This window comes from Lactuca serriola, chromosome 3 (genome assembly GCF_051521515.1).
Source record: "Lactuca serriola cultivar US96UC23 chromosome 3, Lser_US96UC23_V15, whole genome shotgun sequence".
NCBI classification, from domain to species: domain Eukaryota; kingdom Viridiplantae; phylum Streptophyta; class Magnoliopsida; order Asterales; family Asteraceae; genus Lactuca; species Lactuca serriola.
In genome coordinates, this window is record NC_136410.1 from 225,482,495 (window position 1) to 225,496,473 (window position 13,979).

Genomic DNA, 13,979 nt, shown 5'->3' on the forward strand with positions numbered 1-13,979 from the left:
GGTAAGTTCTAGCAGAGTTGCCGATATGCGCTCGGCATGCCGAGGGCTCGCCCGGTATTTGCCGAGCTGGTCGATGTCATTGCTGAAACCACATAGATCAGCCTAATAATGTAGTTTAAAAAACATAAAAATTACCAAAAGGCCTAGATTTTTTCTACCCAATATAAAAAAAGTCAATACAATCTGCATATTCTATTTTATAAGTTAAACCAAAAAGTGAATAAAAGAAATCTATAAACTATCAAATAAAACATACGTTTTATTAAACATAAAAACCACAAATATAATAATGATGAGTGTTCAACTATTGCCTAAAACAAAAAATATAAAAACGTAAACTTAATTTGGTGTATTGCCAAGATTGTTACTAGATCATCTCATATTTGTGCTTGCATATCTTTCCGTTCTTTTGGTTCCATTTCTATTTCCTTTGCAAGTTGGTCTTGCATATCTTGTCGTTCTTTTTGTTCACTTTCCAATTCCCATACCTAAAAATTTCAAAACACATATCTTTCCGTTCTTTTGGTTCCATTTCTATTTCCTTTGCAAGTTGGTCTTGCATATCTTGTCGTTCTTTTTGTTCACTTTCCAATTCCCATACCTAAAAATTTCAAAACACATATATAGTTAGTGGACAAACAATATATAATTAGAAACATATTATTTATATTAACTTTGTTTTATCCGTTACAACAATATACATTATAATTATAATTGTACATAATATCAAAACACTTCACTAGTTTATAATTGTGAAACTCATCCTACTCGTCCTTCATATGCCATTTGACGTAATTTCTGCCTCATGTTAAATGTTTACTTTTAACTAGTTTAACAATCTAATATGCAAACTTTTATTAGTAATTCCATATTCTTGAGTTCCTCATGATATTTGTCTTATAGAGCATATATATCATTTTAACTTATATTCCAGCTACTTTGTTATAAACTTTAATGAACTTTCCGTTTATATATACAATTTTGGCAAATTTTGTATAATTTACCTTATAAGTGTACTCCTCAAGTATTCTCGACCTAGCTAGGTCAAGTACTTACTACTCCTCGGTCGACCGAACTACCGATTAGCGAAATAATGTACTTGCATTTTATATCTATAAAAGGTAACATATTTTACATTTTATCTATAATAGCAATGCACTTTACATTTTATCTATAATAGAGGCGTATTTGATTATTTATCCATAACAACAAAAATACTTAATTTTTTAGTAACATAGACAACCTAATTCATTTTTAAAAGTTAAACAAACCGTATTTATTTGTTTATAAGAACTCAATGCATATATTAAATTAGTATATATACCTGTTCTTGTGACTCTTTGTACTTAATGGAGGACATGGCACACCCCCCAGAGGGGTTCCTGTTGTCGCGAACTTAAGATCTGAGGATCTTCCTCCCTGACTTTGCACCCGTAACTCAACAGTTTCCTCCGGATTTTGAGTGACATCGTTCCCATGCTTCTCAATCATGACTCTTTCATATGCCTCCTGAAATTTATCAAAACAATATGCTTGTTATTGAACTAAGAGCTGAGAATGTTATATTTAAAAAATGATAAATATAACTTACATATTCCGCCCACGACCCAACAGTACACCATTCTAAGCTATTTATTTTGAACTTCCATTTCCGCGCCTGCAGATGCATGATAACGAAATTTGTGATTTATTTGTAACTAAAAATATTTTCTAGATTTAGATATAAATGAATCGAAGTCAATGGCACATTTTTAGACTCATATACGGATAAAAATATATAAAACTGAAAGAAAAAAAACGATTAGGTTTAAAGAGTATGATAGAGATATTAATTATATAAAACTGAAAGAAAAAAACAATATTTAGGTTTAAAGAGTATGATGGAGATGTACATACGTATAGAGAATATTTATTGGGTGACACAGTAGTCTCGATGTATTTCCCTCTTGGAGTGATATTTTTTGAACCCATTCTGTCGTATGCTTCTTTAGACATACGCTGGGCATAGATTGGGTTACATGTAAACACCATTTCTTTGGTATGCTTCTTCATATCTAATACGTAAACATCAACTTCGTTTTGAATGAGCCAATTTCCATTTCTCATCACGTGCAGTAGCGACTGACTCCAAAGAAAAAATGCCATCGGGCCATAAGTTAACACCTTCGTCCAATCTCCATCTCCATCCATTCTCCATAACTCGATCATTTCATAACAACGTTGGTTTTCCATATAACTTGTGTCCTCGATGAGAATTGCAACACAGAAGTGAATGCACCCTTTTAGAACCATGAAATCCAAAGAGCTTGTCATTTGATTTCCGAAAGAAGGCATCACTATCTCTGTGAACTTTTCGGTCTTTGTTTCGAACCTCATAACTGAATATGAATGAATAAAGGTCCCTTCTCCTCTATCAACTTGTTTTAAGAAATAGAGTTTTTCATTTAACAGTATATGCTTTGGCTGCTCCGGGTAGTAACCTACAAGTGAAGCCCAGTTGGAAGCCCTTTGTCGGAAGTCCTCTGTTGACCTGACCTTTCTCCATGAGTCGGATTTTAATGAGTATATATAAATACAAGCACTGGGATAACGTTTCACACGTAGAAGCCTGTAGTCGTCATCAGAAGAGATATAATACAACCCAAATATACCATCAGAGATATCGTAACATTCATCCCGAGAACCCTTTGTAGACAACTTCTTATTGTCACCTGTCAATGGATTCCATAAAACTAGAGCATAATATTCGGGAGAACATTCCACCTCGCTTATGCCTACGCATAATAATCCATGCAAAGATGTTAAAATCGACACGTTTTTATAAGTGATTGGTACATAAAATGGTAAACGAAGGTTTCCTGTTAAACCATCTTCTGGTGTTTCACAGTCAAACCTAAAGAAATTTTTTTGTATGGTGGATGTGTATGGAGATTGGTTTGTGGCAGCTAAGACGATATATTTGTGGTGGTTTTCATGGTGATGGTTGGCGGTTACGTGGTGGTGATAGGTGGTGGCAAAAGCACCTGAATTTAGGAAAAAGTACCATTTCTTGCAAACACACATTACATTGGGTAGAGCTTTGACGGGAAGCCTTGGTAGTATCTGGAAAAATAAAATCTCCTGTGGAAGATTACTTGGAGGGTGGGGCTCCCCCATGGCCAATATTGCTTGGTTTTGTTCGTGGGGTAGGGATATGATCATATATATATAATTGAGATTTCTAGTTTTAAAAGCTGAAACGATATATAGGAATTTGCTTACAAAAAATGTGGGTAAAAGTAAATAATTCAGTCAAAGTAAGCACCACCCCAAAATGAAGGGTGAACAGATCTAAGATCTGAGTCAAAGCACTACCGAAAAAGACGATGAAGCAGAGGTTTCAAGGATTTTCGTCCTAAAAATCTGCCAGAAAATGATGGAATCAAAACCAGAGAGTAGACCAAGTCGATCCATAAATTAAAACAACAGTAAAAATTATATGCCAAAACCGATCAAGAATACTATTACTAGTTTATTACTGGATAGGGAGATTAATATGTTTACCCAAACTATTATACACTTTGAAAATATGAAATTTACCCTTTATAAACTTTGAAAATGTAAAATTTACCAAAACTAATATTTTAATCTATTTTAATAAGTTAATAACTATAAAAGTTATGTTTTACCATGCATACCATTTATGTTTGATAGAAATAACTCTTACATCCAGAAAAAATCCAGATCATGAAAGCCTTGTACATAGGGGTGGCAAATCGTGCTATCGTTTCGTGTTTCTGTCTGACACGACACGACACGACAAGGTTTTTGGTAACACGAACACGACACGACACGATGTCGTGTGTTTTTTAACTAACACGAAAACGAACGAATTAAAAAACGACAAACACGACACGACACGAAAAATATAACATATACTAAAAACTAGTTTATTTAATGAATACTTTATGAAATATAACACGATAAACACGACAAACACGATAAAGAACTGCTAAATTGTGTCAATTTCGTGTCGAATTTTAAACACGAACACGACACGACACGACATCGTGTTTTTTACAGCTAGCACGAACACGACACGAACACGAATTCAAATTTTAGTTTCGTCCCAATTTCGTTTCGTGTCATGTATTTTTATCGTGTCGTGTCATAAATTGTCACCCCTACTTGTACATGTATGGTGCATCAGACACTAATAGCAGTCTACGTCCTTGAAATCAACCGGTAGCAACTATGTTGAGATTGCACTCACAATTACTTGAAGTCGAACTGAAGCTGTCCACACAAATTGTACTCACTTCTCACCCGAAACAGTTCTCCAATACCAGAACCACAATTTATAGCAACAGACACACTCGACCTATAAAAATTACATCAATTGATAGACCAAGTAATAATTTGGCTTGAGGGATTCAGAACAATTCTAGTATAACAATAATCCTTTTCAAATATATGCACATGTCTTGAAAAAACAGAGGAGGTGACGAGTTGCCCTACTTTTTCATACAACTCATACTTCTTCTCCTAACAACTAATCATATACTTATTTTATAAAAAAACTCATATTCAACTTCAAACACCACCGACATATTCATTTTATTTACTTTTTTTTTAGTTTATTTTAATAAAATTTATTTTACATTTAGTTAATTTTCATGCATATTTTACTTTTCGTTATTTCGTAAGTATATTGTGTACTATATACTTTTTTGTGTCTGATTGCTGATTTTTAAAAGACTAGTGCGGTGCTGGGAAGATTCCGAAGACAAACGGGACTGGCGTAGATATAATAAGATCGTTCATTGATTTTTGTGAAGTCAGGATGAATTATAGTTCGGGCCATTTAAGAGAATAGGGTGGGAGATTGGAACATATTTTAGTTTGTGTTGAGTGAAGAATGAGATGGCGTGGGTTAGAAAGAAAGATGCTGATTAATATTGGGTTTGATATATGGGCTAAGCAATTCTTGTTATATTTTTACGAAGTTTGGGTTAGTGAGGGAAGCAAATTTAGGCCATCAAGAGTGGGATTTTCTATCTGGAAGCATGGACAAATAGGACAAGCAAGATCACAAGTAAAAGCTACATAAGAATGTGATCAAAATTCTCGAAGATCACTTACACAATTGCGTGAGATTTTACTCATGAGACCATGTGCCTGTGTTACCCTTGAAGTGGTAGTATTTTCTTTTCGCTTCTGAGTGTTATTTGTGGGTAGTTTAGTGATCTCTTTCATTGAACATTGAACCGGTTCCCTTGGAGTTCTTGAGCTTTTGGAAAACATTTCTACTTTCTTATAGTTTTTTGGTACAATTTCCTTTACTTTTTTGTCATGTTTAACCATGTCAGGATAAACTAATCATTGGTTGAAATTGGAAGTAATCTTGAATGTTTGGTTTGTTTTCAAGAAATTTTTGAAGTTATGGCTGAAATCTGTGGAAGTATATTATAGTAAAACATCTATTCATGTTCATATATCTTTAATCAAGAGTTTAGGCATGTGAATGTTATATTAGTTGGTTAATTTCTTAATTAAGTAATAAATCTTAAAATTAACAAGCAACAAATAGTTTATGTGTTTCTGTTCATTTCATTTAAGTCATCAAAGTATTCCTCCAAACTGGTAATGAAAGCATTTTAAGTCATTTTGGATTTAGTGTCTTTTTAAACCATAATGCTAGTTGATTTTTTAAAATTGCATACTTCATTGATTTGTAGCTTGCAGTAAGAAAATATTTTATGAGCTTCTCTAACAAATATATTAATTTTTAAGTCATTTTAGCCAAACACAAGTATTACATTATAAGTTGTAATGATTAATTACCTAAATGTTAAATTAAAGCAATTTGAATGCCAGCCATTTCCCCTTATTGATTCACATACGAGATCCATTACTCGCTTAATGGTTTAACACTATAATTCTTATGAATACGTTCACATGCATCTCACAAACACGTATACCTACATGATGATGATGATCATCATCATCATCACCAGCATCGCCATCTTCATCATCACCATCACCATCATCATCATCATCACCACCACCACCATCATCATCATGAGCATCACCATCACCATCACCATCATCAACATCAGCATCATCATCATCATCATCATCACCAACACCACCATCATCATCATCATCATATTAGAACACCCTGATTGTTGGTGATATTAGTGTCACTAAGTAACTGAAGCTAACATGTGATCTAAGGGGTTGCACGAAGTGAATGAATGTATAAAATCTAATTAGAAGCCAGTTCGACGACTAGTTGGGGGTCTCGGGTTTCCAAAGGGGAAGCGCCCCTTTGACGGGGTCTAGGGGCAGCACCCCTAGCGGGGTCCAAGGGGCAGAGCCCCTGGCTGGGGTCCCGCTAGGGCTTGAGGGTGATTATGGTAAAACTAACGAATAATAATAATAATAATAATAATAATAATTATTATTATTATTATTATTATTATTATTATTATTATTATTATAAAAATAAAAATAATAATAATAATAATAATAATAAGTATTATTATAATTATAATAATATTAAGTATAATATAAAAAAAGAAGTGGAAATGGTCAAAATTAATAGTAGACAAGAATGGTGTGGATGTGGCATTCCCAGCCAGTTGGCAGTGTTGTTGTTTATTCCCATGTTTGCCCCGAGTTTGATTCTTGCTGTTCCACTCATTTTTTCATTTTTTTGGCCATTTGTAGTTAATTTAGGGTTTCAGGTTTCACATAAAATATGTCCGCCTCCATTTTAGCGGGCAGATGGAAATTTTTAATCCCGCTTCCCTCTATCTCCTTTCTTCATTCGTTTTCCCTCTTTCTCTTTCATAGTTTTCCCTCCGATCGTCCAGTTCTTCATCGATCTGAAGACGATGATGTCTCCTATCAATCGGATGTTCCGGCTGTCGATTTGCTTCTCGCTTTCTTCTCCAACAAAGCTACAAACCTCCCCCGATTTGAACTCTTCCACGACGATCCTTCCCGGCGATTGAGAAGTCATCGGCCGTCCTAGCAAGACCAGTCGCCGCTTGTAGATCTTCGCAACACCCACCTACGACCGCAACTCCTTTTTCCTTTGTTTCTACCTTCTGTGACGAACATCTCCATCTCCGACAAACAGTCACCGTCGCCGCTGCCTCCAGTGGACAGAGCATTTGCCGCAATCGTCACTAGTGGACCACCCACCCTAGTCGTTGTAGCTGCTGTCGGCACCATCATCATCCTCCAAGATTCGTCCCTGCCACACACGTCTTGATATTTGATTTCATTGTTGAGTATAGAGGTATGTTCCTAGTCTTTCCGATATGTTAATTTGTATCAATCATTCAGCCAAATATTTACGAATTTAATCTACAAGTTTATTCAAACATAATTATCTGTTGTTGTCCATATGGCTTAGGATCTTTGGCATATAGGTATTGAACTTTGTTTTAAGTGGTATTTGAGTAAGTATGTATGTATTTGTGTAGAAGAATTAATTATGATAAGTCAAATGATTACATAACTTGTTGTTATTAAGGAACCAATTATGGTTGTTTGTAAAAAAACTTAAAATCTGATTTGCCAAAGAGTTATGTGTGTGCATGAAGCCCTTATTAATAATTAATAAGGAAAAAAACTAAAGAATCAAAATCAAATCCTTGTACCATAATGTAAAGATCACATGCTATCTGATCAACTTCTTTTTTCCAAGTATAAGTATGTAGTTAACCCAAGTGACTCCCCTGTACCAAAGTGAAATTAAGTTTTTTATTAATGAGAAATGTATATGTTATGCTGAAAAATAATTCACTTAAGTTATATGAAATTAGAACAAAGTGAAATTAAGTTTTTTTATTAATGAGAAATATATATGTTATGCTGAAAAATAATTCATTTAAGTTATATGAAATTAGAACAAACAGATGATCAAAGTTGGCAGATGACTTTCTTCCTCTCTTTTTTTCTTCTTCATGGTGCCATTATTCTTATTCACTTTGTTACTGTTTCATGTTTTTTGGTATACTCTTGATGAATATGCTATATGATGAATGCACTTTATTCTTTGTAAAATCATATGTAGATTGCACTATTTTGCCCTTTGGTTTGCTGCTTATTTTTGTTCATGGTTTTTTTTGCCTTTGGACTTTTTTTGCCCTTGCCTCTACATGTGGTTTGCCTTTGCTTGAATTTGTTAAAATGTTAGGTTAGTTTGTTAGATTTGTTAATTGTGATATAAATGTTATATAAATAGTGTTGAGAATGTCAATTTGTAAAAAATGTTAATTTTGTTGAAATATTCGGTTAATTTGTTAAATTTGTTTAAAATGTTGAAAATTTTTGTTGATATTGCTATTATTGTTTAAGTATGAATTGTGTTACCATTTTTTTAGGTTGATAGGTTGTAGGCACAAGTTTCTACCATGGAACAACAATAACAAATGAAAGAACAAATGGAAACGGTTATGAGGATGATGAATATGTCTTGAAATCAACCCCGTGCTCCCCCCGATAATCCATTTGAGGACAATTGATAAGTATTTTGGAACAATTGAATTTGAAAACACTTGTATTGTTTGCTTGTTTTGTCATGCTTAATTTGCATGGTATTTGAGACATTTGTATGGTATTTAAGACAATGGAATTGAATGTGTCAAAGTTGGTATTAGGGACATTTTTTGGTGTATTTTGGACAAATTGAATTGATATGGTATTTGACAAAAAATGAAAAATTTTTAATTTTTAATTTTTTTTTTTGATAAAATGAAATTAGCTACGGACTAGCTACGGAAATCCATCGCTAAATAGTTCTGTAGGTATTCCGTAGGAAGAAAGTCAATTTTAGTCAAACTTGAGTTCTGTCATTAATTCGTAGGAAATCTGTAGCTAAACAGTTGCGTAGCTATTCCGTAGGAAAATACTTGCGTAGGTAATCCGTAGGAAATCCGTAGCCATGCGATTCCGTAGCTATTCCGTAGGAACATACACCCGTCGGCAATCCGTAGGCATTCCATAGCAATTACTGTCCGTAGGTATTATACCTACGGAAAAATCCGTAGCTATTCTGTAGCTAGTCCGTAGCACTTCTGTAGGTAAAAATTTCCCACGGGCATTTATGCTATAGGACATTTTATGTAGCAAATCCGTAGGTATCGCCTTATACCTACTGAATAGCTATAGATTGTGTCGTGTTGTTGCCCTAGTTTTCTAGTAGTGGTCATACAACTCATACTTCTTCTCCATTTGAGGCAACAACTAATCAGATACTTATTTTATACAAAAACTCATATTGAACTTCAAACACCACCGACATATTCATTTTATTTACTTTTTTAGTTTATTTTAATATATTTTATTTTATTTTTAGTTAATCTTCATGCATATTTTACTTTTTGTTATTTCGTATGTATATTGTGTACTATATACTTTTTTGTGTCTAATTGCTGATTTTTAAAAGACTAGCGCGGTGCGGGGAAGATTCGGAAGACAAACTGGACTGGTGCAGATATAATAAGATCGTTCATTGATTTTTGTGAATTCGGGATGAATTATAGTTCGAGCCATTTAAGAGAATAGGGTGGGAGATTGGAAGATATTTTAGTTTGTGTTAAGTGAAGAATGAGATGGCGTGGGCTAGAAAGAAAGATGATGATTAATATTGGGGTTGATATATAGGCTAAGCAATTCTTGGTTATGTTTGTACCAAGTTTGGGTTAGTGAGGGAAGCAAATTTAGGCCATAAAGAGTGGGATTTTCTAGCTGGAAGCATGGACAAATAAGACAAGCAAGAGCACAAGTGAAAGCTACATAAGAATGTGATCAAAATTCTCGAAGATCACTTACGCAATTGCGTGAGATTTTACTCATGAGACCACGTGCCTGTGTTACTCCTGTAGTGGTAGTATTTTCTTTTCACTTTTAAGTGTTATTAGTGCTTTGTTTAGTGAGCTCTTTCATTGAACATTGAACCAGTTCCCCTTGGAGTTCTTGAGCTTTTGGAAAACATTTCTACTTTCTTATAGTCTTTTGGTACAATTACCTTTACTCTTTTGGCATGTTTAACCATGTCAGGATAAACTAAACCATAGTTGATATTGCAAGTAATCTTGAATGTTTGATTTGTTTTCAAGAAATTTATGAAGTTATGGTTGAAATCTGTGGAAGTATAATATAGTAAAACATCTTTTCATGTTCAAATATCTTTGATCAAGAGTTTAGGCATGCGAATGTTATATTAGTTGGTTAATTTCTTTATTAAGTAATAGATCTTAAAATTAACAAGCAACAAATAGTTTATGTGTTTTTGTTCATTTCATTTAAGTCATGAAAGTATTTCTCCTGGTAATGAAAGCATTTTAAGTCATTTTGGATTTGGTGTCTTTTTAAACCATAATGCTAGTTGATTTTCTAAAATTCCATACTTCATTGATTTGTAACTTGCAGTAAGAAAATATGTTATGAGCTTCTCTAACTAATATATTAATTTTTAAGTCCTTTTAGCAAAATTAGGTTTTTGTCACAGGTAGTACACTATAAGTCGTAATGATTAATTACCTAAATGTTCAATTGAAGCAATTTGAGTACCAACCATTTCCCCTTATTGATTTACATCAACTTTTATATATTCACATTGAATTTTATTAGTGTTGGTTAAATTAGATTCATAACAACACATGCTAACACCCCTTACCCTCCCATTTATATTTTTTATTGTTTCCTATGCATCTTTATGGTAAAACTTTGATAGAGTTTACAAATTATACCAATCCTCATTAATTCGACTCCTTTACCACTATTTACTATTTAGTGTGCAATAATTAGGGTTATTTATTTGTTTGCCTCTACAACCACCAAATTTTGGCATTGTTGTTGTGGATTGGTTTATTTTTAATAAGTTTTATTCTCTATTCCTATCTCTATTCATACAGGTACATTAGTATATAACCCCGAAATTCAAAAATAAAAAAAAGAAAGGCGTGTGGCAAAAGAAAAGATATTAGAATGTGGTCAAACTTCTAAAACTAGCATGGCAAATAAAAGTTGAAACCGCTTCCTCTAGTAACACTAAAACCGAAGTGGAACTCAAATCAAACCCTGACCCTCACCAACAAATTGGCAAAACACTTGCAATGGATCTGATTCCAAACAACATCTATACACCACTGCTTAGAACCTTTAGCGGACCAACATTTCCTAGCGCCTCTACCTGGAGCTCACCTGCAAACCCTACCTGGTGCTCGCGACCCTTCCCATCCTGGTGCTCGCCTGCCAGCCCTGCCTGAAAACTTCTTCTAGCTCTTGGCTTATTGGGCCCTATTTGGGTTGGCCCACGACCTGACCTAATTTCCTTTAACCTAATTATCCCTATAAAAAGAACATATCATCCTATTTGGCGTGGGATGTTCCTCATACCCCTTCCACCTCAAGACATCGGCCTCTATCATCCCCATACACTCCCCCATCATCACAAGATGGTTCTCTCCAGCTAGGAGAAACCATCCCATCTCACATACCGAATCTAACTTGATCGTCAGAGCATGCTTCCATGGAACAATCCTTGGGACAGTTCTAATGATTATTCAATTTGATAGCAAATAGGAACAATCCTCGAGGAATCGCTAAATACATGTTTGTGTAATACTTTAAATGTGGCTTAGATTATCATATGCAAACTCACCAAGAATAAGTTATCTTATTCTTGTGAAAGCTAAGAAAGCAAGCTTTTAATGACAAAGCAAGTGGGAGGTACATGCAACTTGATAGAGCTCAAGAACGATAACCTTATGTAGTAATAGTTGGAACTAGTTTTAACAAGGATTGTTAAAATTAAATATTAGCTATTCACAAACACAAATTGTTCACATTATTCGTAGAAATCATCTATAGTTGAATCTCTCATTGATGAGCTTTTATTGATGGTTTCTAGAAAATCCATCGAATACGAAGATACTATGTAAGATCTCAAATCTGATAAATGACTTAGAGTCATGAACATGAGATGTAATCCATGTATGAGAATCAAGTATGGCATTGATTAAAATTTATCCCTATAGCAAGGCTAGAAGGAGAAAATGATTCTTCTAGAAAGAATAAATATACATGGATAACCGTACACATTTAAAGCAAGACTTGTAGTAAAATGATTCTATGATACTAATGTCTTTGACTATGATCCTCATCATACTCATGACATTAACTGTGATCAGACCTTTTTTCACAAGTATCTATGATTAGATCAATAAGGATATTATTTACTATAAATTCATATTCTTAATATGGCATATAGCAAATAGATTTTAAGAAAGACCGCTTTTTTCTAATAAACATCTACTGGAAGATGCCTATATAGACTAGCCTGGAGGTTTTCTTAATCCATGATTATCCTAAAAAAATGTGTAGAGCTTGAGATCCACTTGTGGATATAAAGCAAACATCTCAATGTTACAATCATCATTTTATGTAAAACCACAAGGTACGTTTTTATATCAAAATGAATAGAAAATATGTGTTTACTAAGAGCTAGTGGGAGCATAGTGAAATTCCTAACCTTTTACGAATGAGACATAGTTAATCATTTGAAATCACATTCTGACTAAGCAAGGTCGTTTTCACCTTGACTCGGAAAGTGTTTCTAAAATGAAAGACTTTGGAAGGAGAAGATACATTCTTGGAATGTAAAATCTATAAGGGATAGATTAAAATGAATGTTAATAGTTTCATATCCTTGTACATATATTGGCAATATCTTGAAAGGGATCAAGGCACAAGATTTTTTTAGAGAATTCTTGGCATTGTCATATGGCACCATTTTGAGCTAGACTCAAAAGTACATAGCTCATAGGATTGAACTAGTTGAAATGATTTATATTCTATTTGCTTAGCAAATGAATTCATCATTTACGCCATATTATGTATAGGACATGGTATTTGATCATGTTGTAAGGATGTCATAGGATACTAATTGAATACATGGTTAAGTCACTAGATGACTAAAAGAGCATTCTAAGAGTACTTGGAAGAACTAAGAGAAAGCATATGAGACAATTAGTTTAGAAAGGATCTCAAGATGTTAATTTCTAAACAGATATAAAAATTATGAATTATGACTTTGACTTCATTAAGGAATGAAGGGTAAGTCTTGTTGGATTGAGGTCCAAGAAAAACATAACGACACAATTTACTACAAAAATAAGAATACACTACTTTAGAATTTGAATTCAAATATGATTAGATAAATGGGATCATTGAAAATCTATGTCGATTTCTGCCATTCAAGGTTCGTATAGAAATCTTTGTGACTTCGAGAGTATACTTAATCAAGCTAAGAGACTCTATGTCACGAAAGAAGACCAATCATATTTTCCAAGAAATTTAACTATACTTAGAGTAAAGTTAAGTATGGAGATGATAGTATTTACAGAATTCACACAAATTAAATTTGTTAGACCCAATTATAAAGTCCTTCTTTTAAGCTAAGTATTAAAGGTCACACTTCAGCTACAAGACTTTATTCTTCTAGAAATAAGATTTTGATTTGGATTTAGTATTTAGATATTGGAACATTATAACAACTATTAGAAAATGTTATGATAAATTGGGATATAGTCATCACATTAATACTTGTTGTGTTCTATATTAACATGTTTAATCCATGAATACTATTATTATTCTAAAAGTTCATAGTTGGTTATAATTGTAGGAGAAATTATGAAGTACACTAATATAAGATACATAGTGGGACTTGACTGTAGGGTGTACTTTGTTTTGATATGGTCAAATGTTGTTCCTTAACCAGGCATTTTATATTGTTCCTTAACCAGGCAGTTATAAACGCCATTTTTAGGTATATTGTGAACTATATAAGAGGCTTATGTAGGCAAGATGAGATTTGTTCCTCTTATGTGTTCAGAGTTAGATATCTAGACAAATTCTTTTGTCATTTACCAAAAGGTTAAAGTTCATATTATATAAACTTGGTTTATAAAATATAAAGA

General features: G+C 33.4%; 1 protein-coding gene across 1 annotated transcript; it reads right to left on the minus strand.

Moving 5' to 3' along the window:
- Positions 1-282: 282 nt before the first annotated feature.
- Positions 283-3,442, minus strand: LOC145094814 (uncharacterized). Its single transcript, XM_079032840.1, has 4 exons — positions 1,897-3,442; positions 1,592-1,657; positions 1,325-1,509; positions 283-601 (listed from the first exon to the last, which is right to left on the minus strand). The coding sequence occupies exons 1-4, from the start codon at positions 3,199-3,201 to the stop codon at positions 535-537; spliced, it is 1,623 nt and encodes a 540-aa protein (XP_078888966.1). The 5' UTR covers positions 3,202-3,442; the 3' UTR covers positions 283-534.
- Between the last annotated feature and the right edge of the window lie 10,537 nt (positions 3,443-13,979).